General features: G+C 41.4%; 1 protein-coding gene across 1 annotated transcript in view; it reads left to right on the top strand.

Moving 5' to 3' along the window:
* Nucleotides 1-21,131, top strand: part of myo15b (myosin XVB) — a 42,857-nt gene that overhangs the window by 12,666 nt on the left and 9,060 nt on the right. The window contains exons 12-30 of the mRNA XM_046368547.1: nt 1,880-2,131; nt 2,313-2,391; nt 2,515-2,854; nt 2,958-3,048; nt 3,170-3,395; nt 4,527-4,633; nt 4,741-4,800; nt 4,900-4,975; nt 16,885-17,003; nt 17,248-17,366; nt 17,507-17,648; nt 18,392-18,503; nt 18,587-18,878; nt 19,693-19,829; nt 19,951-20,027; nt 20,146-20,222; nt 20,422-20,552; nt 20,829-20,923; nt 21,002-21,079. Of these exons, the coding sequence (XP_046224503.1) occupies nt 1,880-2,131; nt 2,313-2,391; nt 2,515-2,854; nt 2,958-3,048; nt 3,170-3,395; nt 4,527-4,633; nt 4,741-4,800; nt 4,900-4,975; nt 16,885-17,003; nt 17,248-17,366; nt 17,507-17,648; nt 18,392-18,503; nt 18,587-18,878; nt 19,693-19,829; nt 19,951-20,027; nt 20,146-20,222; nt 20,422-20,552; nt 20,829-20,923; nt 21,002-21,079 (2,610 nt within the window). The remainder of the gene's footprint in view (nt 1-1,879; nt 2,132-2,312; nt 2,392-2,514; nt 2,855-2,957; nt 3,049-3,169; nt 3,396-4,526; nt 4,634-4,740; nt 4,801-4,899; nt 4,976-16,884; nt 17,004-17,247; nt 17,367-17,506; nt 17,649-18,391; nt 18,504-18,586; nt 18,879-19,692; nt 19,830-19,950; nt 20,028-20,145; nt 20,223-20,421; nt 20,553-20,828; nt 20,924-21,001; nt 21,080-21,131) is intronic.

The following is a 21,131-nucleotide window of genomic DNA, read 5'->3' on the forward strand; positions in this document are numbered from 1 at the left end:
TCTCTCTCTCTCTCTCTCATCACTTTTTCTCTCCATTGCTCTCTCTCCCTCTCTCTCGCTCTCATCACTTTTTCTCTCCATTGCTCTCTCACCCTCTCCCTCTCTCTCTCTCTCATCACTTTTTCTCTCCATTGCTCTCTCCCTCTCTCTCTCTCTCATCACTTTTTCTCTCCATTGCTCTCTCTCTCTCTCTCTCTCTCTCATCACTTTTTCTCTCCATTGCTCTCTCTCCCTCTCTCTCTCTCTCATCACTTTTTCTCTCCATTGCTCTCTCCCTCTCTCTCTCTCTCATCACTTTTTCTCTCCATTGCTCTCTCTCCTCTCTCTCTCTCTCATCACTTTTTCTCTCCATTTTTCTCTCCTCTCTCTCTCTCTCTCTCTCTCTCTCTCATCACTTTTTCTCTCCATTGCTCTCTCTCTCTCTCTCTCTCATCACTTTTTCTCTCCATTGCTCTCTCTCCCTCTCTCTCTCTCTCATCACTTTTTCTCTCCATTGCTCTCTCTCTCTCTCTCTCTCTCATCACTTTTTCTCCATTGCTCTCTCTCTCTCTCTCTCTCTCTCTCTCTCTCTCTCTCTCTCTCTCTCTCTCTCATCACTTTTTCTCTCCATTGCTCTCTCTCCCTCTCTCTCTCTCTCATCACCTTTTCTCTCCATTGCTCTCTCTCTCTCTCTCTCTCTCTCTCTCTCTCTCTCTCTCTCATCACTTTTTCTCTCCATTGCTCTCTCTCTCTCTCTCTCTCTCTCTCATCACTTTTTCTCTCCATTGCTCTCTCTCCCTCTCTCTCTCTCTCATCACTTTTTCTCTCCATTGCTCTCTCCCTCTCTCTCTCTCATCACTTTTTCTCTCCATTGCTCTCTCCCTCTCTCTCTCTCATCACTTTTTCTCTCCATTGCTCTCTCTCTCCCTCTCTCTCTCTCTCATCACTTTTTCTCTCCATTGCTCTCTCTCTCTCTCTCTCTCTCTCTCTCTCATCACTTTCTCTCCATTTTCTCTCCATTGCTCTCTCTCCCTCTCTCTCTCTCTCATCACTTTTTCTCTCCATTGCTCTCTCCCTCTCTCTCTCTCTCATCACTTTTTCTCTCCATTGCTCTCTCTCTCTCCCTCTCTCTCTCTCTCATCACTTTTTCTCTCCATTGCTCTCTCTCCCTCTCTCTCTCTCTCATCACTTTTTCTCTCCATTGCTCTCTCCCTCTCTCTCTCTCGCATCACTTTTTCTCTCCATTGCTCTCTCTCTCTCTCCCTCTCTCTCTCTCTCATCACTTTTTCTCTCCATTGCTCTCTCTCCCTCTCTCTCTCTCTCATCACTTTTTCTCTCCATTGCTCTCTCCCTCTCTCTCTCTCTCATCACTTTTTCTCTCCATTGCTCTCTCTCTCTCTCTCTCTCATCACTTTTTCTCTCCATTGCTCTCTCCCTCTCTCTCTCTCTCTCATCACTTTTTCTCTCCATTGCTCTCTCTCTCTCTCTCTCTCATCACTTTTTCTCTCCATTCTCTCTCTCTCTCCATTCTCTCTCTCTCTCTCTCTCTCTCTCTCTCTCTCTCTCATCACTTTTTCTCTCCATTGCTCTCTCTCTCTCTCTCTCTCTCATCACTTTTTCTCTCCATTGCTCTCTCCCTCTCTCTCTCTCTCATCACTTTTTCTCTCCATTGCTCTCTCTCTCTCTCTCATCACTTTTTCTCTCCATTGCTCTCTCTCTCTCTCTTTCTCTCTCCCTCTCTCTCTCTCTCTCTCTCTCTCTCTCTCTCTCTCTCTCTCTCTCTCTCTCTCTCTCTCTCTCTCTCTCTCTCTCTCTCTCTCTCTCTCTCTCTCACTCACTCACTCACTCACTCACTTTCTCTCTCTTATGTCTCCATGTCTCCTCCTCCCTCCCTCTCCAGGCCCAGCAGATGACAATGCAGGCGATGACTATGTCCCAGCAGCAGACTCAGGAGCAGCAGCGACAGCAGCAGCGGCGCCAGGCTAACCTTCGACCCGTCACACCCCCCCTCTCCCCCTCTCCCCCGGCTCAGACACAGACACACCACTCTGCCCTCTCACCCCCAGCCCAGACACAAACACTCCCCAGCGCCCCTCCGCAGCTAACCACACCCAGCCAGAGGAAACCACAGATACAGCACCACATACCTGAGGTATGTACGATAGAGGAGGGGTGTGATGCTAGTGTGTTTGTGCTCAATTCTGCTTGATTCCTTTTATCTTTAATGTACTTAGCCATTGCAAAAATGTGTAATTTCATTACAAAAGAAACACAATAACAACAACATTATCTTGTAAGCAAACTGAGATGTAAAGTGTCTTTGTTTTTATTAGCCGGAGAGAGATGTGGACTTTGTCATTCCAGACCACCTGGACTCTTTCAAGGACAAGAGAGAGTTCTTCCAGAAGATTGGTGAGTAGAGTTGGACACATCTTCCTATTCAACTTCAGATAAACTGTAGTTTTCTCAGGATATAATGACTACCACTTGTCTTACCTTACACCCAGCTGCCTGTGCTGTCATTCACTCTGTCAGGTTCTCAGCCAAAGCCAGCAGCTAAACCTCCAAAGCTTCACCCCCCTGCTCCCAGTAGCCCCCCCAAACAGACCCTTCCCCGCTCCCCCTCCTCCTCCCCACCCCCAGCACCCAGGACTTGGCAACGTCCCGGGGGAGCACCCCCAAACAGACCCTTCCCCGCTCCCCCTCCCCACCTCCAGCACCCAGGACTTGGCAACGTCCCCCGTCTCCTCCTGCCAGAGAACCAGACCGCCCCAGCCCCCCTGCCTCCCCCCCCTCCCAGCACCAGAATCCGTGACATTATTAAACAGTACCAAAACCGCCCTGTCAACGATCCAAAACCCTTGAAACCAATCAGGTCAGTGGGACTGTGGATCCATCCTAAATGTTTGAAGTACATGACACCTGCTGTGTAGATCCCGCTGCATCAGTGGAAATCTAACTCCCTCGCTCCTCTCCAGGGTTCCAGCACAGTCGTTTGTGAAGAAGAAAGATCCTAAAGAGGAGGCCCTTTCTATCCTCAGAAATAACGGACCTGTACAACAGCAGAAGGTTAGAGCTGTGTGTACATTGTTGCCTAGCCCGAGACATGTTGGTGAGGAGCTAACATATCCATTCAGTTATCTTACCTAGCCTATAGTAATACTCTTCTCCCCTCCCCTCACCCCGTCAGAGACAGCCTCCACCTGCACGGCAGCCTCCCTCTACCAGAGGGCCTCACCCCATTTCCAACCACATGAAGCAGAAACAGTGCTCCCTTGCCGACCTGTTCGGCACTCAGGGAAGCTCCGAGAACCCTCCGCCTGCTCCCCCCGGGTTCGCCCCTCCTCCTCTTCCCCCAGTCCAACACATCTATGAGAGCTTGCCAGACCCCCCCACCAAGGCTGCCCCCACACTCAGTAAGTTAAACTACTTCAGAGGTACAGTACGGGCAGGCATGGACAGTAGTAAAAGTGTTTGTGTTTGCACTGTTGTGTCTGCACCGCCTGACCAGCCACAGCCTCAGATACACGTTCCATAACTCAGATACTGCAGTCACAACTCCGCAGTGAAGTAAAGTAACTCACATTATTTGTGTTTGGTGAGGAGTGTTAGATTTGTGTTTCACTGTTGTGAATGGTTAGATACTACTGCGCTGTTAGAGTTAGGAACACAAGCATTTCACTACACCCGCACTAACATCTGCTAAATATGGGTATGTGACCAGTAACATCTGCTAAATATGGGTATGTGACCAATAACATCTGCTAAATATGTGTATGTGACCAGTAACATCTGCTAAATATGTGTATGTGACCAATAACATCTGATAAATATGGGTATGTGACCAATAACATCTGATAAATATGGGTATGTGACCAATAACATCTGCTAAATATGTGTATGTGACCAATAACATCTGCTAAATATGGGTATGTGACCAATAACATCTGCTAAATATGTGTATGTGACCAATAACATCTGCTAAATATGTGTATGTGACCAATAACATCTGATAAATATGGGTATGTGACCAATAACATCTGCTAAATATGGCTATGTGACCAATAACATCTGCTAAATATGTGTATGTGACCAATAACATCTGATAAATATGGGTATGTGACCAATAACATCTGATAAATATGTGTATGTGACCAATAACATCTGATAAATATGGGTATGTGACCAATAACATCTGCTAAATATGGGTATGTGACCAATAACATCTGATAAATATGGGTATGTGACCAGTAACATCTGATAAATATGGGTATGTGACCAATAACCTTTGATTTGCTTTATTTGCTTTAATCCTTCCATTGTTCCATCTGGTGTATGTTAAATGGAGGGAGAAGGGACTGGTCACAATTTAAGACTTATACATAGATAAGCAGAGATAAGCTCTCTTCTTGTCCCATGTCTTGCTTAAGAAATACTTCATTTCATATGTCTGGCAGCTGTGTTATTCCTTTGTTTGTACTAAATTGCAAAATATATTCAAAATATACAAGAACAAAGAAACAACTGATTTGATTTGTCTTGCATAGATCTGCTGTCTGGGGAGGAGAGTGTTCGCTCCCAGATCCACAGGTTCTCTGCCAGCGTCTACTTCTCCTACTCGGCTATGCCTGGCAAACTGTTCCTACGCAAAGAGGTGAGCTGGAACTGCAGGCAAGAACATCTGTATTGTTCTGTATTGTTCTACAATGTGTTTGCATTCTACTGTATGTGAATCACAATCATTTCCCTGTGTGTGTTCAGGTGTTTTACCCCAGAGAGAAGTTCAACCACCCCTATATCCTCAATCTCCTCTGTGAGCAGGTCAGTGTTGGTTATTTCCCTGTGACCCTTTTTATTCACTACCTCCTACATATCACACCTTATATTCATATAAATCTGGGTTTTTGTTTCCCTTTCCAGATCATGAGAGACACGTACTGTGACACCTGTGTGAGGATCTCCAGAGAGGAGAGGAGGAAAATGAAGGACCTACTGGGTGAGTCTCGTTGTTTATTTACCAGGTGAGTCTCGTTGTTTTTTTTACCAGTGGAGTCTTGTTGTTTATTTACCAGGTGAGTCTAGTTGTTTATTTTACCAGGTGAGTCTCATTGTTTATTTACCAGGTGAGTCTCATTGTTTTTTTTTACCAGGTGAGTCTCGTTGTTTATTTTACCAGGTGAGTCTTGTTATTTTACCAGGTGAGTCTCGTTGTTTATTTTACCAGGTGAGTCTAGTTGTTTATTTTACCAGGTGAGTCTTGTTGTTTTTTTACCAGGTGAGTCTCGTTGTTTATTTTACCAGTGGAGTCTCGTTGTTTATTTTACCAGTGGAGTCTAGTTGTTTATTTTATCAGGTGAGTCTCGTTGTTTATTTTACCAGTGGAGTCTCGTTGTTTATTTTACCAGTGGAGTCTCGTTGTTTATTTTACCAGTGGAGTGTCGTTATTTATTTTACCAGTGGAGTCTCGTTGTTTATTTTACCAGTGGAGTCTCGTTGTTTATTTTACCAGTGGAGTCTCGTTGTTTATTTTACCAGTGGAGTCTCGTTGTTTATTTTACCAGTGGAGTCTCGTTGTTTATTTTACCAGTGGAGTCTCGTTGTTTATTTTACCAGTGGAGTCTCGTTGTTTATTTTACCAGTGGAGTCTCGTTGTTTATTTTACCAGTGGAGTCTCGTTGTTTATTTTACCAGTGGAGTCTCGTTGTTTATTTTACCAGTGGAGTCTAGTTGTTTATTTTACCAGTGGAGTCTAGTTGTTTATTTTACCAGTGGAGTCTAGTTGTTTATTTTACCAGTGGAGGCTAGTTGTTTATTTTACCAGTGGAGTCTCGTTGTTTATTTTACCAGTGGAGTCTCGTTGTTTATTTTACCAGTGGAGTCTCGTTGTTTATTTTACCAGTGGAGTCTCGTTGTTTATTTTACCAGTGGAGTCTAGTTGTTTATTTTACCAGTGGAGTCTCGTTGTTTATTTTACCAGTGGAGTCTCGTTGTTTATTTTACCAGTGGTGTCTCGTTGTTTATTTTACTAGTGGAGTCTCGTTGTTTATTTTACCAGGTGAGTCTCGTTGTTTATTTTACCAGTGGAGTCTCGTTGTTTATTTTACCAGTGGAGTCTCGTTGTTTATTTTACCAGTGGAGTCTCGTTGTTTATTTTACCAGTGGAGTCTCGTTGTTTATTTTACCAGTGGAGTCTCGTTGTTTATTTTACCAGTGGAGTCTCGTTGTTTATTTTACCAGTGGAGTCTAGTTGTTTATTTTACCAGGTGAGTCTTGTTGTGTTTTTACCAGGTGAGTCTAGTTGTTTATTTTACCAGTGGAGTCTAGTTGTTTATTTTACCAGTGGAGTCTAGTTGTTTATTTTACCAGGTGAGTCTCGTTGTTTATTTTACCAGTGGAGTCTCGTTGTTTATTTTACCAGTGGAGTCTCGTTGTTTATTTTACCAGGTGAGTCTCGTTGTTAGTGGAGTCTCGTTATTTTATTTTACCAGTGGAGTCTCGTTGTTTATTTTACCAGTGGAGTCTCGTTGTTTATTTTACCAGTGGAGTCTAGTTGTGGAGTCTTGTTGTTTATTTTACCAGTGGAGTTGTTTATTTTACCAGTGGAGTCTAGTTGTTTATTTTACCAGTGGAGTCTCGTTGTTTATTTTACCAGTGGAGTCTCGTTGTTTATTTTACCAGTGGAGTCTCGTTGTTTATTTTACCAGTGGAGTCTAGTTGTTTATTTTACCAGTGAGAGTTGTTTATTTTACCAGTGGAGTCTAGTTGTTTATTTTACCAGTGGAGGCTAGTTGTTTATTTTACCAGTGGAGTCTCGTTGTTTATTTTACCAGTGGAGTCTAGTTGTTTATTTTACCAGTGGAGTCTCGTTGTTTATTTTACCAGTGGAGTCTAGTTGTTTATTTTACCAGTGGAGTCTCGTTGTTTATTTTACCAGGTGAGTCTAGTTGTTTATTTTACCAGGTGAGTCTCGTTGTTTATTTTACCAGTGGAGTCTCGTTGTTTATTTTACCAGTGGAGTCTCGTTGTTTATTTTACCAGTGGAGTCTCGTTGTTTATTTTACCAGTGGAGTCTCGTTGTTTATTTTACCAGTGGAGTCTCGTTGTTTATTTTACCAGTGGAGTCTCGTTGTTTATTTTACCAGTGGAGTTTATTTTCAGTGGAGTCGTTGTTTATTTTACCAGTGGAGTCAGTTGTGGAGTCTCGTTGTTTATTTTACCAGTGGAGTCTAGTTGTTTATTTTACCAGTGGAGTCTCGTTGTTTATTTTACCAGTGGAGTCTAGTTGTTTATTTTACCAGTGGAGTCTCGTTGTTTATTTTACCAGTGGAGTCTCGTTGTTTATTTTACCAGTGGAGTCTCGTTGTTTATTTTAGCAGTGGTGTCTCGTTGTTTATTTTACTAGTGGAGTCTCGTTGTTTATTTTACCAGTGGAGTCTCGTTGTTTATTTTACCAGTGGAGTCTCGTTGTTTATTTTACCAGTGGAGTCTCGTTGTTTATTTTACCAGTGGAGTCTAGTTGTTTATTTTACCAGGTGAGACTTGTTGTGTTTTTACCAGGTGAGTCTAGTTGTTTATTTTACCAGTGGAGTCTAGTTGTTTATTTTACCAGTGGAGTCTAGTTGTTTATTTTACCAGGTGAGTCTCGTTGTTTATTTTACCAGTGGAGTCTCGTTGTTTATTTTTGGAGTCTCGTTGTTTATTTTTACCAGTGGAGTCTCGTTGTTTATTTTACCAAGTGGAGTCTCATTGTTTATTTTACCAATGGAGTTTATTTTCAATGGAGTCGTTGTTTATTCTACCAGTGGAGTCTCGTTGTTTATTTTACCAGTGGAGTCTCGTTGTTTATTTTACCAATGGAGTCTCGTTGTTTATTCTACCAGTGGAGTCTCGTTGTTTATTTTACCAGTGGAGTCTCGTTGTTTATTTTACCAATGGAGTCTCGTAGTTTTTTTTACCAATGGAGTCTAGTTGTTTATTTTACCAGTGGAGTCTCGTTGTTTATTTTACCAGTGGAGTCTGTTGTTTATTTTACCAGTGGAGTCTCGTTGTTAGTTGTTTATTTTACCAGTGGAGTCTCGTTGTTTATTTTACCAGTGGAGTCTAGTTGTTTATTTTACCAGTGGAGTCTCGTTGTTTATTTTACCAGTGGAGTCTAGTTGTTTATTTTACCAGTGGAGTCTCGTTGTTTATTTTACGAGTGGAGTCTAGTTGTTTATTTTACCAGGTGAGTCTCGTTGTTTATTTTACCAGTGGAGTCTCATTGTTTATTTTACCAGTGGAGTCTAGTTGTTTATTTTACCAGTGGAGTCTCGTTGTTTATTTTACCAGTGGAGTCTCGTTGTTTATTTTACCAGTGGAGTCTCGTTGTTTATTTTACCAGTGGAGTCTCGTTGTTTATTTTACCAGTGGAGTCTAGTTGTTTATTTTACCAGTGGAGTCTCGTTGTTTATTTTACCAGTGGAGTCTCGTTGTTTATTTTACCAGTGGAGTCTAGTTGTTTATTTTACCAGTGGAGTCTAGTTGTTTATTTTACCAGTGGAGTCTCGTTGTTTATTTTACCAGTGGAGTCTAGTTGTTTATTTTACCAGTGGAGTCTAGTTGTTTATTTTACCAGTGGAGTCTCGTTGTTTATTTTACCAGTGGAGTCTAGTTGTTTATTTTACCAGTGGAGTCTCGTTGTTTATTTTACCAGGTGAGTCTAGTTGTTTATTTTACCAGGTGAGTCTCGTTGTTTATTTTACCAGTGGAGTCTCGTTGTTTATTTTACCAGTGGAGTCTCGTTGTTTATTTTACCAGTGGAGTTTATTTTCACTCGTTGTTTATTTTACCAGTGGAGTCTCGTTGTTTATTTTACCAGTGGAGTCTCGTTGTTTATTTTACCAGTGGAGTCTCGTTGTTTATTTTACCAGTGGAGTCTCGTTGTTTATTTTACCAGTGGAGTCTCGTTGTTTATTTTACCAGGTGAGTCTCGTTGTTTATTTTACCAGGTGAGTCTCGTTGTTTATTTTACCAGTGGAGTCTAGTTGTTTATTTTACCAGTGGAGTCTCGTTGTTTATTTTACCAGTGGAGTCTCGTTGTTTATTTTACCAGTGGAGTCTCGTTGTTTATTTTACCAGTGGAGTCTCGTTGTTTATTTTACCAGTGGAGTCTAGTTGTTTATTTTACCAGTGGAGTCTCGTTGTTTATTTTACCAGTGGAGTCTAGTTGTTTATTTTACCAGGTGAGTCTCGTTGTTTATTTTACCAGTGGAGTCTCGTTGTTTATTTTACCAGTGGAGTCTAGTTGTTTATTTTACCAGTGGAGTCTCGTTGTTTATTTTACCAGTGGAGTCTCGTTGTTTATTTTACCAGTGGAGTCTCGTTGTTTATTTTACCAGTGGAGTCTCGTTGTTTATTTTACCAGTGGAGTCTAGTTGTTTATTTTACCAGTGGAGTCTCGTTGTTTATTTTACCAGGTGAGTCTCGTTGTTTATTTTACCAGGTGAGTCTCGTTGTTTATTTTACCAGGTGAGTCTAGTTGTTTATTTTACCAGGTGAGTCTTGTTGTTTATTTTACCAGGTGAGTCTTGTTGTTTATTTTACCAGTGGAGTCTCGTTGTTTATTTTACCAGTGGAGTCTAGTTGTTTATTTTATCAGGTGAGTCTCGTTGTTTATTTTACCAGTGGAGTCTCGTTGTTTATTTTACCAGTGGAGTCTCGTTGTTTATTTTACCAGTGGAGTCTAGTTGTTTATTTTTGTTTATTTTACCAGTGGAGTCTCGTTGTTTATTTTACCAGTGGAGTCTAGTTGTTTATTTTACCAGTGGAGTCTAGTTGTTTATTTTACCAGTGGAGTCTAGTTGTTTATTTTACCAGTGGAGTCTCGTTGTTTATTTTACCAGTGGAGTCTCGTTGTTTATTTTACCAGTGGAGTCTCGTTGTTTATTTTACCAGTGGAGTCTCGTTGTTTATTTTACCAGTGGAGTCTCGTTGTTTATTTTACCAGTGGAGTCTCGTTGTTTATTTTACCAGTGGAGTCTCGTTGTTTATTTTACCAGTGGAGTCTCGTTGTTTATTTTACCAGTGGAGTCTCGTTGTTTATTTTACCAGTGGAGTCTCGTTGTTTATTTTACCAGTGGAGTCTAGTTGTTTATTTTACCAGTGGAGTCTAGTTGTTTATTTTACCAGTGGAGTCTAGTTGTTTATTTTACCAGTGGTTTATTTTACCAGTGGTTTAGTCTAGTTGTTTATTTTACCAGTGGAGTCTCGTTGTTTTTTTTACCAGTGGAGTCTAGTTGTTTATTTTACCAGTGGAGTCTCGTTGTTTATTTTACCAGTGGAGTCTAGTTGTTTATTTTACCAGTGGAGTCTCGTTGTTTATTTCAACAGTGGAGTCTAGTTGTTTATTTTACCAGTGGAGTCTAGTTGTTTATTTTACCAGTGGAGTCTAGTTGTTTATTTTACCAGTGGAGGCTAGTTGTTTATTTTACCAGTGGAGTCTCGTTGTTTATTTTACCAGTGGAGTCTAGTTGTTTATTTTACCAGTGGAGTCTCGTTGTTTATTTTACCAGTGGAGTCTAGTTGTTTATTTTACCAGTGGAGTCTCGTTGTTTATTTCAACAGTGGAGTCTAGTTGTTTATTTTACCAGTGGAGTCTAGTTGTTTATTTTACCAGTGGAGTCTCGTTGTTTATTTTACCAGTGGAGTCTAGTTGTTTATTTTACCAGTGGAGTCTGGAGTTGTTTATTTTACCAGTGGAGTCTCGTGTTTATTTTACCAGTGGAGTCTCGTTGTTTATTTTACCAGTGGAGTCTCGTTGTTTATTTTACCAGTGGAGTAGTTGTTTATTTTACCAGTTGTTTATTTTACCAGTGGAGTCTCGTTGTTTATTTTACCAGTGGAGTCTAGTTGTTTATTTTACCAGGTGAGTCTTGTTGTTTATTTTACCAGTGGAGTCTCGTTGTTTATTTTACCAGTGGAGTCTAGTTGTTTATTTTACCAGTGGAGTCTCGTTGTTTATTTTACCAGTGGAGTCTAGTTGTTTATTTTACCAGTGGAGTCTCGTTGTTTATTTTACCAGTGGAGTCTAGTTGTTTATTTTACCAGTGGAGTCTAGTTGTTTATTTTACCAGTGGAGTCTAGTTGTTTATTTTACCAGTGGAGGCTAGTTGTTTATTTTACCAGTGGAGTCTCGTTGTTTATTTTACCAGTGGAGTCTAGTTGTTTATTTTACCAGTGGAGTCTCGTTGTTTATTTTACCAGTGGAGTCGAGTTGTTTATTTTACCAGTGGAGTCTCGTTGTTTATTTTACCAGTGGAGTTTATTTTCTAGTTGTTTATTTTACCAGTGGAGTCTAGTTGTTTATTTTACCAGTGGAGTCTCGTTGTTTATTTTACCAGTGGAGTCTCGTTGTTTATTTTACCAGTGGAGTCTCGTTGTTTATTTTACCAGTGGAGTCTCGTTGTTTATTTTACCAGTGGAGTCTAGTTGTTTATTTTACCAGTGGAGTCTAGTTGTTTATTTTACCAGTGGAGTTTTATTTTACCAGTGGAGTCTAGTTGTTTATTTTACCAGTGAGTCTTGTTGTTTATTTTACCAGTGGAGTCTCGTTGTTTATTTTACCAGTGGAGTCTAGTTGTTTATTTTACCAGTGGAGTCTCGTTGTTTATTTTACCAGTGGAGTCTCGTTGTTTATTTTACCAGTGGAGTCTCGTTGTTTATTTTACCAGTGGAGTCTTGTTGTTTATTTTACCAGTGGAGTCTAGTTGTTTATTTTACCAGTGGAGTCTCGTTGTTTATTTTACCAGGTGAGTCTCGTTGTTATTTTACCAGGTGAGTCTCGTTGTTTATTTTACCAGTTTATTTTGAGTCTAGTTGTTTATTTTACCAGGTGAGTCTGGAGTTGTTTATTTTACCAGGTGAGTCTCGTTGTTTATTTTACCAGTGGAGTCTCGTTGTTTATTTTACCAGTGGAGTCTTGTTGTTTATTTTATCAGTGGAGTCTCGTTGTTTATTTTACCAGTGGAGTCTCAGTGGAGTTGTTTATTTTACCAGTGGAGTCTCGTTGTTTATTTTACCAGTGGAGTCTCGTTGTTTATTTTACCAGTGGAGTCTCGTTGTTTATTTTACCAGTGGAGTCTCGTTGTTTATTTTACCAGTGGAGTCTCGTTGTTTATTTTACCAGTGGAGTCTCGTTGTTTATTTTACCAGTGGAGTCTCGTTGTTTATTTTACCAGTGGAGTCTCGTTGTTTATTTTACCAGTGGAGTCTAGTTGTTTATTTTACCAGTGGAGTCTAGTTGTTTATTTTACCAGTGGAGTTGTTTATTTTACCAGTGGAGTCTAGTTGTTTATTTTACCAGTGGAGTCTAGTTGTTTATTTTACCAGTGGAGTCTCGTTGTTTATTTTACCAGTGGAGTCTAGTTGTTTATTTTACCAGTGGAGTCTCGTTGTTTATTTTACCAGTGGAGTCTAGTTGTTTATTTTACCAGTGGAGTCTCGTTGTTTATTTCAACAGTGGAGTCTCGTTGTTTAGTGGAGTCTAGTTGTTTATTTTACCAGTGGAGTCTAGTTGTTTATTTTACCAGTGGAGTCTAGTTGTTTATTTTACCAGTGGAGGCTAGTTGTTTATTTTACCAGTGGAGTCTCGTTGTTTATTTTACCAGTGGAGTCTAGTTGTTTATTTTACCAGTGGAGTCTCGTTGTTTATTTTACCAGTGGAGTCTAGTTGTTTATTTTACCAGTGGAGTCTCGTTGTTTATTTCAACAGTGGAGTCTAGTTGTTTATTTTACCTGTGGAGTCTAGTTGTTTATTTTACCAGTGGAGTCTCGTTGTTTATTTTACCAGTGGAGTCTAGTTGTTTATTTTACCAGTGGAGTCTCGTTGTTTATTTTACCAGTGGAGTCTCGTTGTTTATTTTACCAGTGGAGTCTCGTTGTTTATTTTACCAGTGGAGTCTAGTTGTTTATTTTACCAGTGGAGTCTCGTTGTTTATTTTACCAGTGGAGTCTAGTTGTTTATTTTACCAGGTGAGTCTTGTTGTTTATTTTACCAGTGGAGTCTCGTTGTTTATTTTACCAGTGGAGTCTAGTTGTTTATTTTACCAGTGGAGTCTCGTTGTTTATTTTACCAGTGGAGTCTCGTTGTTTATTTTACCAGTGGAGTCTCGTTGTTTATTTTACCAGTGGAGTCTTGTTGTTTATTTTACCAGTGGAGTCTAGTTGTTTATTTTACCAGTGGAGTCTCGTTGTTTATTTTACCAGGTGAGTCTCGTTGTTATTTTACCAGGTGAGTCTCGTTGTTTATTTTACCAGGTGAGTCTAGTTGTTTATTTTACCAGGTGAGTCTTGTTGTTTTTTTACCAGGTGAGTCTCGTTGTTTATTTTACCAGTGGAGTCTCGTTGTTTATTTTACCAGTGGAGTCTTGTTGTTTATTTTATCAGGTGAGTCTCGTTGTTTATTTTACCAGTGGAGTCTCGTTGTTTATTTTACCAGTGGAGTCTCGTTGTTTATTTTACCAGTGGAGTCTCGTTATTTATTTTACCAGTGGAGTCTCGTTGTTTATTTTACCAGTGGAGTCTCGTTGTTTATTTTACCAGTGGAGTCTCGTTGTTTATTTTACCAGTGGAGTCTCGTTGTTTATTTTACCAGTGGAGTCTCGTTGTTTATTTTACCAGTGGAGTCTCGTTGTTTATTTTACCAGTGGAGTCTAGTTGTTTATTTTACCAGTGGAGTCTAGTTGTTTATTTTACCAGTGGAGTCTAGTTGTTTATTTTACCAGTGGAGGCTAGTTGTTTATTTTACCAGTGGAGTCTCGTTGTTTATTTTTGGAGTCAGTTGTTTATTTTACCTGTGGAGTCTAGTTGTTTATTTTACCAGTGGAGTCTCGTTGTTTATTTTACCAGTGGAGTCTAGTTGTTTATTTTACCAGTGGAGTCTCGTTGTTTATTTTACCAGTGGAGTCTCGTTGTTTATTTTACCAGTGGAGTCTCGTTGTTTATTTTACCAGTGGAGTCTAGTTGTTTATTTTACCAGTGGAGTCTCGTTGTTTATTTTACCAGTGGAGTCTAGTTGTTTATTTTACCAGTGGAGTCTAGTTGTTTATTTTACCAGTGGAGTCTCGTTGTTTATTTTACCAGTGGAGTCTAGTTGTTTATTTTACCAGTGGAGTCTCGTTGTTTATTTTACCAGTGGAGTCTCGTTGTTTATTTTACCAGTGGAGTCTCGTTGTTTATTTTACCAGTGGAGTCTAGTTGTTTATTTTACCAGTGGAGTCTAGTTGTTTATTTTACCAGGTGAGTCTCGTTGTTTATTTTACCAGTGGAGTCTCGTTGTTTATTTTACCAGTGGAGTCTCGTTGTTTATTTTACCAGTGGAGTCTCGTTGTTTATTTTACCAGTGGAGTCTCATTGTTTATTTTACCAGTGGAGTCTCGTTGTTTATTTTACCAGTGGAGTCTCGTTGTTTATTTTACCAGTGGAGTCTAGTTGTTTATTTTACCAGTGGAGTCTAGTTGTTTATTTTACCAGTGGAGTCTAGTTGTTTATTTTACCAGTGGAGTCTCGTTGTTTATTTTACCAGTGGAGTCTCGTTGTTTATTTTACCAGTGGAGTCTCGTTGTTTATTTTACCAGTGGAGTCTCGTTGTTTATTTTACCAGTGGAGTCTCGTTGTTTATTTTACCAGTGGAGTCTCGTTGTTTATTTTACCAGTGGAGTCTCGTTGTTTATTTTACCAGTGGAGTCTCGTTGTTTATTTTACCAGTGGAGTCTCGTTGTTTATTTTACCAGTGGAGTCTCGTTGTTTATTTTACCAGTGGAGTCTCGTTGTTTATTTTACCAGTGGAGTCTCGTTGTTTATTTTACCAGTGGAGTCTCGTTGTTTATTTTACCATTTTATTTTACCAGTGGAGTCTCGTTGTTTATTTTACCAGTGGAGTCTCGTTGTTTATTTTACCAGTGGAGTCTCGTTGTTTATTTTACCAGTGGAGTCTAGTTGTTTATTTTACCAGTGGAGTCTCGTTGTTTATTTTACCAGTGGAGTCTAGTTGTTTATTTTACCAGTGGAGTCTAGTTGTTTATTTTACCAGTGGAGTCTAGTTGTTTATTTTACCAGTGGAGTCTCGTTGTTTATTTTACCAGTGGAGTCTAGTTGTTTATTTTACCAGTGGAGTCTCGTTGTTTATTTTACCAGTGGAGTCTCGTTGTTTATTTTACCAGTTTATTTTGGAGTCTCAGTGGAGTCTCGTTGTTTATTTTACCAGTGGAGTCTCGTTGTTTATTTTACCAGTGGAGTCTCGTTGTTTATTTTACCAGTGGAGTCTAGTTGTTTATTTTACCAGTGGAGTCTAGTTGTTTATTTTACCAGTGGAGTCTCGTTGTTTATTTTACCAGTGGAGTCTCGTTGTTTATTTTACCAGTGGAGTGGAGTTGTTTATTTTACCAGTGGAGTCTCGTTGTTTATTTTACCAGTGGAGTCTAGTTGTTTATTTTACCAGTGGAGTCTAGTTGTTTATTTTACCAGTGGAGTCTAGTTGTTTATTTTACCAGTGGAGTCTCGTTGTTTATTTTACCAGTGGAGTCTCGTTGTTTATTTTACCAATGGAGTCTCATTGTTTATTTTACCAATGGAGTCTTGTTGTTTATTTTACCAGTGGAGTCTCGTTGTTTATTTTACCAGTGGAGTCTCGTTGTTTATTTTACCAATGGAGTCTCGTTGTTTTTTTTACCAATGGAGTCTTGTTGTTTATTTTACCAGTGGAGTCTCGTTGTTTATTTCAACAGTGGAGTCTAGTTGTTTATTTTACCAGTGGAGTCTAGTTGTTTATTTTACCAGTCGAGTCTCGTTGTTTATTTTACCTGTGGAGTCTAGTTGTTTATTTTACCAGTGGAGTCTCGTTGTTTATTTTACCAGTGGAGTCTAGTTGTTTATTTTACCAGTGGAGTCTAGTTGTTTATTTTACCAGTTTATTTTGGAGTCTCGTTGTTTATTTTACCAGTGGAGTCTAGTTGTTTATTTTACCAGTGGAGTCTAGTTGTTTATTTTACCAGTCGAGTCTCGTTGTTTATTTTACCTGTGGAGTCTAGTTGTTTATTTTACCAGTGGAGTCTCGTTGTTTATTTTACCAGTGGAGTCTAGTTGTTTATTTTACCAGTGGAGTCTCGTTGTTTATTTTACCAGTGGAGTCTCGTTGTTTATTTTACCAGTGGAGTCTCGTTGTTTATTTTACCAGTGGAGTCTAGTTGTTTATTTTACCAGTGGAGTCTAGTTGTTTATTTTACCAGTGGAGTCTAGTTGTTTATTTTACCAGTGGAGTCTCGTTGTTTATTTTACCAGTCTCGTTGTTTATTTTGGAGTCTCGTTGTTTATTTTACCAGTGGAGTCTCGTTGTTTATTTTACCAGTGGAGTCTCGTTGAGTCTCGTTGTTTATTTTACCAGTGGAGTCTCGTTGTTTATTTTACCAATGGAGTCTCGTTGTTTATTTTACCAATGGAGTCTCGTTGTTTATTTTACCAATGGAGTCTCGTTGTTTATTTTACCAATGGAGTCTCGTTGTTTATTTTACCAGTGGAGTCTCGTTGTTTATTTTACCAGTGGAGTCTCGTTGGTGTTTTTTTTTCTTCTCTCTTCTCTCTCTATTCTTCCTCCTTCTCTCTCTTTTCTTCCTCCTTCTCTCTCTATTCTCCCTCCTTCTCTCTCTTTTCTTCCTCCTTCTCTCTATTCTCCCTCCTTCTCTCTCTATCCTCCCTCCTTCTCTCTCTTTTCTTCCTCCTTCTCTCTCTATTCTCCTTCCTTCTCTCTCTATTCTTCCTCCTTCTCTCTCTATTCTCCCTCCTTCTCTCTCTATTCTCCCTCCTTCTCTCTCTATTCTCCCTCCTTCTCTCTCCATTCTTTGTCATTTTCTCTCTTTTCTCCCTCTATTCCAGCCAGTTTCAATGTGGGTACAAGTGTCCGTTTGCTCCAGGATGACACCATGAAGAAGAGGATAGTGATGGCTGCCAGAGACAACTGGGAAAACTACTTCACAAGACTGTTCCCTGTCAGAGTGAGTTAGTTCCCCCCCCACTCTCTCTCTCCTGTGTGTGAGAGACTGGAGTGTGTATAAACCTGTGTGTGTGTGTGTGTGTGTGTGTGTGTGTGTGTGTGTGTGTGTGTGTGTGTGTGTGTGTGTGTGTGTGTGTGTGTGTGTGTGTGTGTGTGTGTGTGTGTGTGTGTGTGTGTGTGTGTGTGTGTGTGTGTGTGTGTGTGTGTGTGTGTGTGTGTGCGTGCGTGCGTGCGTGCGTGTGTAGGGTGATACCAGCGGGGACACCCAGGTATTGGGTGTGTCTCATCGTGGGCTTCGTCTGCTGAAGGTGGCCAGAGCATCAGGCATCAACCCCAAACACCTGATCCTGCTACGCAGCTACAGGTACTCCCATCCTTCAATCACAACCAAATGGAAAAGACGTATGAACTATGAATGTATGTGAGAGTATACATCTACTATGTGATGTCGGTGTATGTTCTCCCTGTATGTGTACAGTAAGTGCTGTGGTTTTCTCTGTGTAGCTACGCGGAGCTGCTGTCGGTGAAGCTGCGGTCTGCAGACATGGTAGAATTCAGTCTGAAAGAAGAACAGCTGCAGCTGCAGAGCAACAGAGCTGCTCAGATCACTGCCGTGGTCAGGCTGTTCCACCAAGAACTCGTCGAGGTAACCACCCTCCTCTTCCACATCTCATATCATTCAAATAGTTGTTTATATACACGTTACATGGCCAAAAGGATGTGGACACCTGCTCATCGAACATCTCATTTAAAAAATCATGGACATTAATATGGAGTTGGTCCCCCCTTTGCTGCTATAACAGCCTCCAATCTTCTGGATGTTGGAACATTGCTGCAGGGACTTGCTTCCATTCAGCCACAAGAACATTAGTGAGGTCGGGCACTGATGTTGGGCGAATTGGCCTGGCTCGTAGTCGGCGTTCCAATGTAAATCAAAAGTGTTCGAAAAAAAGTGTTCGACAGACAATATTTATTGTTTCAGCCCTCGGCAGTCCTACTCTGTGAGCTTGTGTGGCCTACTACTCTGTGGCTGAGCTGTTGTTGCTCCTAGACGTTTCCACTTCACAATAACAGCCCTTACAGTTAACTGTGGCAGCTCTAGCAGAGCAGAGATTTGAAGAACTGACTTGTTGTTAAGGTGGCATGTTATGATGGTGGGACGTTGAAAGTCACTGAGCTCTTTAGTTCTACTGCCAATGTTTGTCTATGGCGATTGCATGTCTGTGTGTTCGATTTTATACACCTGTCAGCAACAGTTGTGGCTGAAATAGCCGAATCCACAAATTTGAAGGGGTGTCCACATACTTGTGTATATATAGTGTACATTTCCTGGTACATCTTACTGTATAGAATCTTTGTTGTGTGTAACCTCCTACCAAAACTTCTCAGGGCTCGGATCATGTGATCGCCCTGAAGAGCTTTGAGACGGTCGACAAGAGCCTGCTCAACTTCCGCAAGGGTGACATCATCAAACTGCTGCCCATAGATGGCCTCAAACCAGGTGAGGTCATCACAGTGACCTTTAACCTCTGTCTCTCTCTCTCTCTGTGATAGTCCTAACCCTGCTCTCTCCCTCTCTCTCAGGTTGGTGTTTCGGTTCCATTGGGGGGCGCTCGGGTCTCTTCCCCACGGACATCACTCAGCCGTCTGCCCCTCCTGACTACCACCATGTCCACCTTGACCGCCGCGACGAGAGGAGGAAGAGCATGAGAGCTCCAACCCCCAGACCCACCTCCCACAACGGCTCAGCACAGCCCAGCCGAGATGGTTCCGTCCTGGGGTCGGCTCGGTCGGTTCAGGGTAGTGAGATGAATGACGTACAGACGTTCCTGATGACAGAGTTTGCCATGAAATACTTCAGAGATGCTGACACGAGGTAAGAGGGGTCATTTAAATTGAACCTTTATTTAACTAGGTAAGTCAGTTAATAACCTATTCTTATTTACAATGACGGCCTACACCAGCCAAACCCAGACTACACTGGGCCAGTTGTGCGCTGCCCTATGGGACACACAATCACGGCCGGTTGTGATACTGCCTGAAATCGAACCAGGGTCTCTAGCACTGAGATGCAGTGCCTTAGACCGCTGCCCCACTCGGGAGCCCAATTACAACCCTGGTAATAGGGTTGTACAATGTACAGTGTGTAATCCTATGTTTAGTGTTACAACTGTCTGCACAATAACCTATTTTTTTCTCTCTTTAATCATCACCCCTCCTTCCTCTTTCTCCTCCTCTTCCTCCTCCTCTTTCTCTTCCTCTTTCTCCTCCTCTTCCTCCTCCTCTTTCTCCTCCTCTTTCTCTTCCTCTTTCTCCTCCTCTTTCTCATCCTCTTTCTCTTCCTCTTTCTCCTCCTCTTTCTCATCCTCTTTCTCTTCCTCTTTCACCTCCTCTTTCTCCTCCTCTTTCTCACCCTCTTTATCCTCCTCTTTCTCATCCTCTTTCTCCTCCTCTTTCTCATCCTCTTTCTCCTCCTCTTTCTCCTCCTCTTTCTCAACCTCTCTATCCTCCTCTTTCTCATCCTCTTTATCCTCCTCTTTCTCATCCTCTTTCTCCTCCTCTTTCTCCTCCTCTTTCTCTGCCTCTTTCTCCTCCTCTTTCTCTGCCTCTTTCTCCTCCTCTTACTCTTCCTCCTCCTTCCTCCTCTTTCTCTTCCTCTTAATCCTCCTCCCTTTGTCTCTCTATCACAGCATGGAGGGTAGAGGTCTTCTTGATGGAGGTCGAAACTTCTCAGAGATGGTTCAGTACACAGAGGTTCCCGTTCGGGAATCTCTCATCCTGTACTCTGATCCTGATCTTAATAACCTGGCTGTCCAGGCCTTCATGAGTGAGTCCACACACACGCACACATACACACACACACACATAAGCACACACACACACACACACACACACACCTGCACTACATTGCGTATCAATTTTCCGCGTTGATAATACTCTCTCTGAAGGTGTGATGCAGTTCATGGGAGACCAGCCTCTGGGGAATCACAGGTCTGAGGAAGACTGTGTCAGCCATGTCTTGATGGTGAGACATACATATAACTCACACACACATTATCGCTCACCATACACTCCTAATGAGGATACGACTGCTTGAATGAAAACATGGGAGTAATATCTGTCCATCTTGTTTGTGTGTTCAGCTGGGGAAGGAGAAGGAGTTCCTGAGAGATGAGATCTACTGCCAGGTCATCAAACAGACGACTAACAACACTCACAGGTGAGAGGCTGGCAGTCTGTGTTTAAAACTTTACCTGTGAATAGTGTACAGAGGGTCAATTCCTTACGTATGTGCGTGTGTGTGTGTGTGTGTGTGTGTGTGTGTGTGTGTGTGTGTGTGTGTGTGTGTGTGTGTGTGTGTGTGTGTGTGTGTGTGTGTGTGTGTGTGTGTGTGTGTGTTTTGTGTGTGTGGTATACAGGCAGAGCTGTACCCGAGGTTGGCGTTTATTGAACCTGGTAACAGGGTTCTTCCCCTGTTCTGGCACTCTCAATCCCTACGTCACACAACTCTTACAAAACATCAGCCAAGACCCCTCACACCCTTACCAAGGTACACACACACAGCCCTGCTCCCCCCTCACACACTGGCGATGCCCCCAAAGATATCCCTTTAAAAGTCTGCTACCCCAGCGTTCTTCTGTAGCCAATGCAGATGTGTGTGTGTGTGTGTGTGTGTGTGTGTGTGTGTGTGTGTGTGTGTGTGTGTGTGTGTGTGTGTGTGTGTGTGTGTGTGTGTGTGTGTGTGTGTGTGTGTGTGTATATATATATATATATATATATATATATGTGTGTGTGTGTGTGTGTGTGTGTTTCCTCTCCATCTCAGAGCTGTCTCAATACTGTAAGGAGAACCTGTTCCGGTCTCTGATCCACGGAGGTCGCAGACACGTCCCCTCTCAAGTAGAGATGGAAGCCATACTGGTGAGACATGAGTGTGGATATTATTTTATTTTGTGACGATCAGTTCCGTCATCGCTTGGTGTGTGTTGTTCTCTGTAGGCTGGCAGAAGCTCTCGCCGGTTCCCCATCAAGCTGCCGGGTGGAGTAGACTTCCCCTGTAAGATACGCAGCTTTAGCGTAAGTCAACACTCCTTCTCTCCTTTCCCCTGCCTCCCTTTCATTATCATCA

Source organism: Oncorhynchus gorbuscha, linkage group LG11 (assembly GCF_021184085.1).
Source record: "Oncorhynchus gorbuscha isolate QuinsamMale2020 ecotype Even-year linkage group LG11, OgorEven_v1.0, whole genome shotgun sequence".
Taxonomy (NCBI): Eukaryota; Metazoa; Chordata; class Actinopteri; order Salmoniformes; family Salmonidae; genus Oncorhynchus; species Oncorhynchus gorbuscha.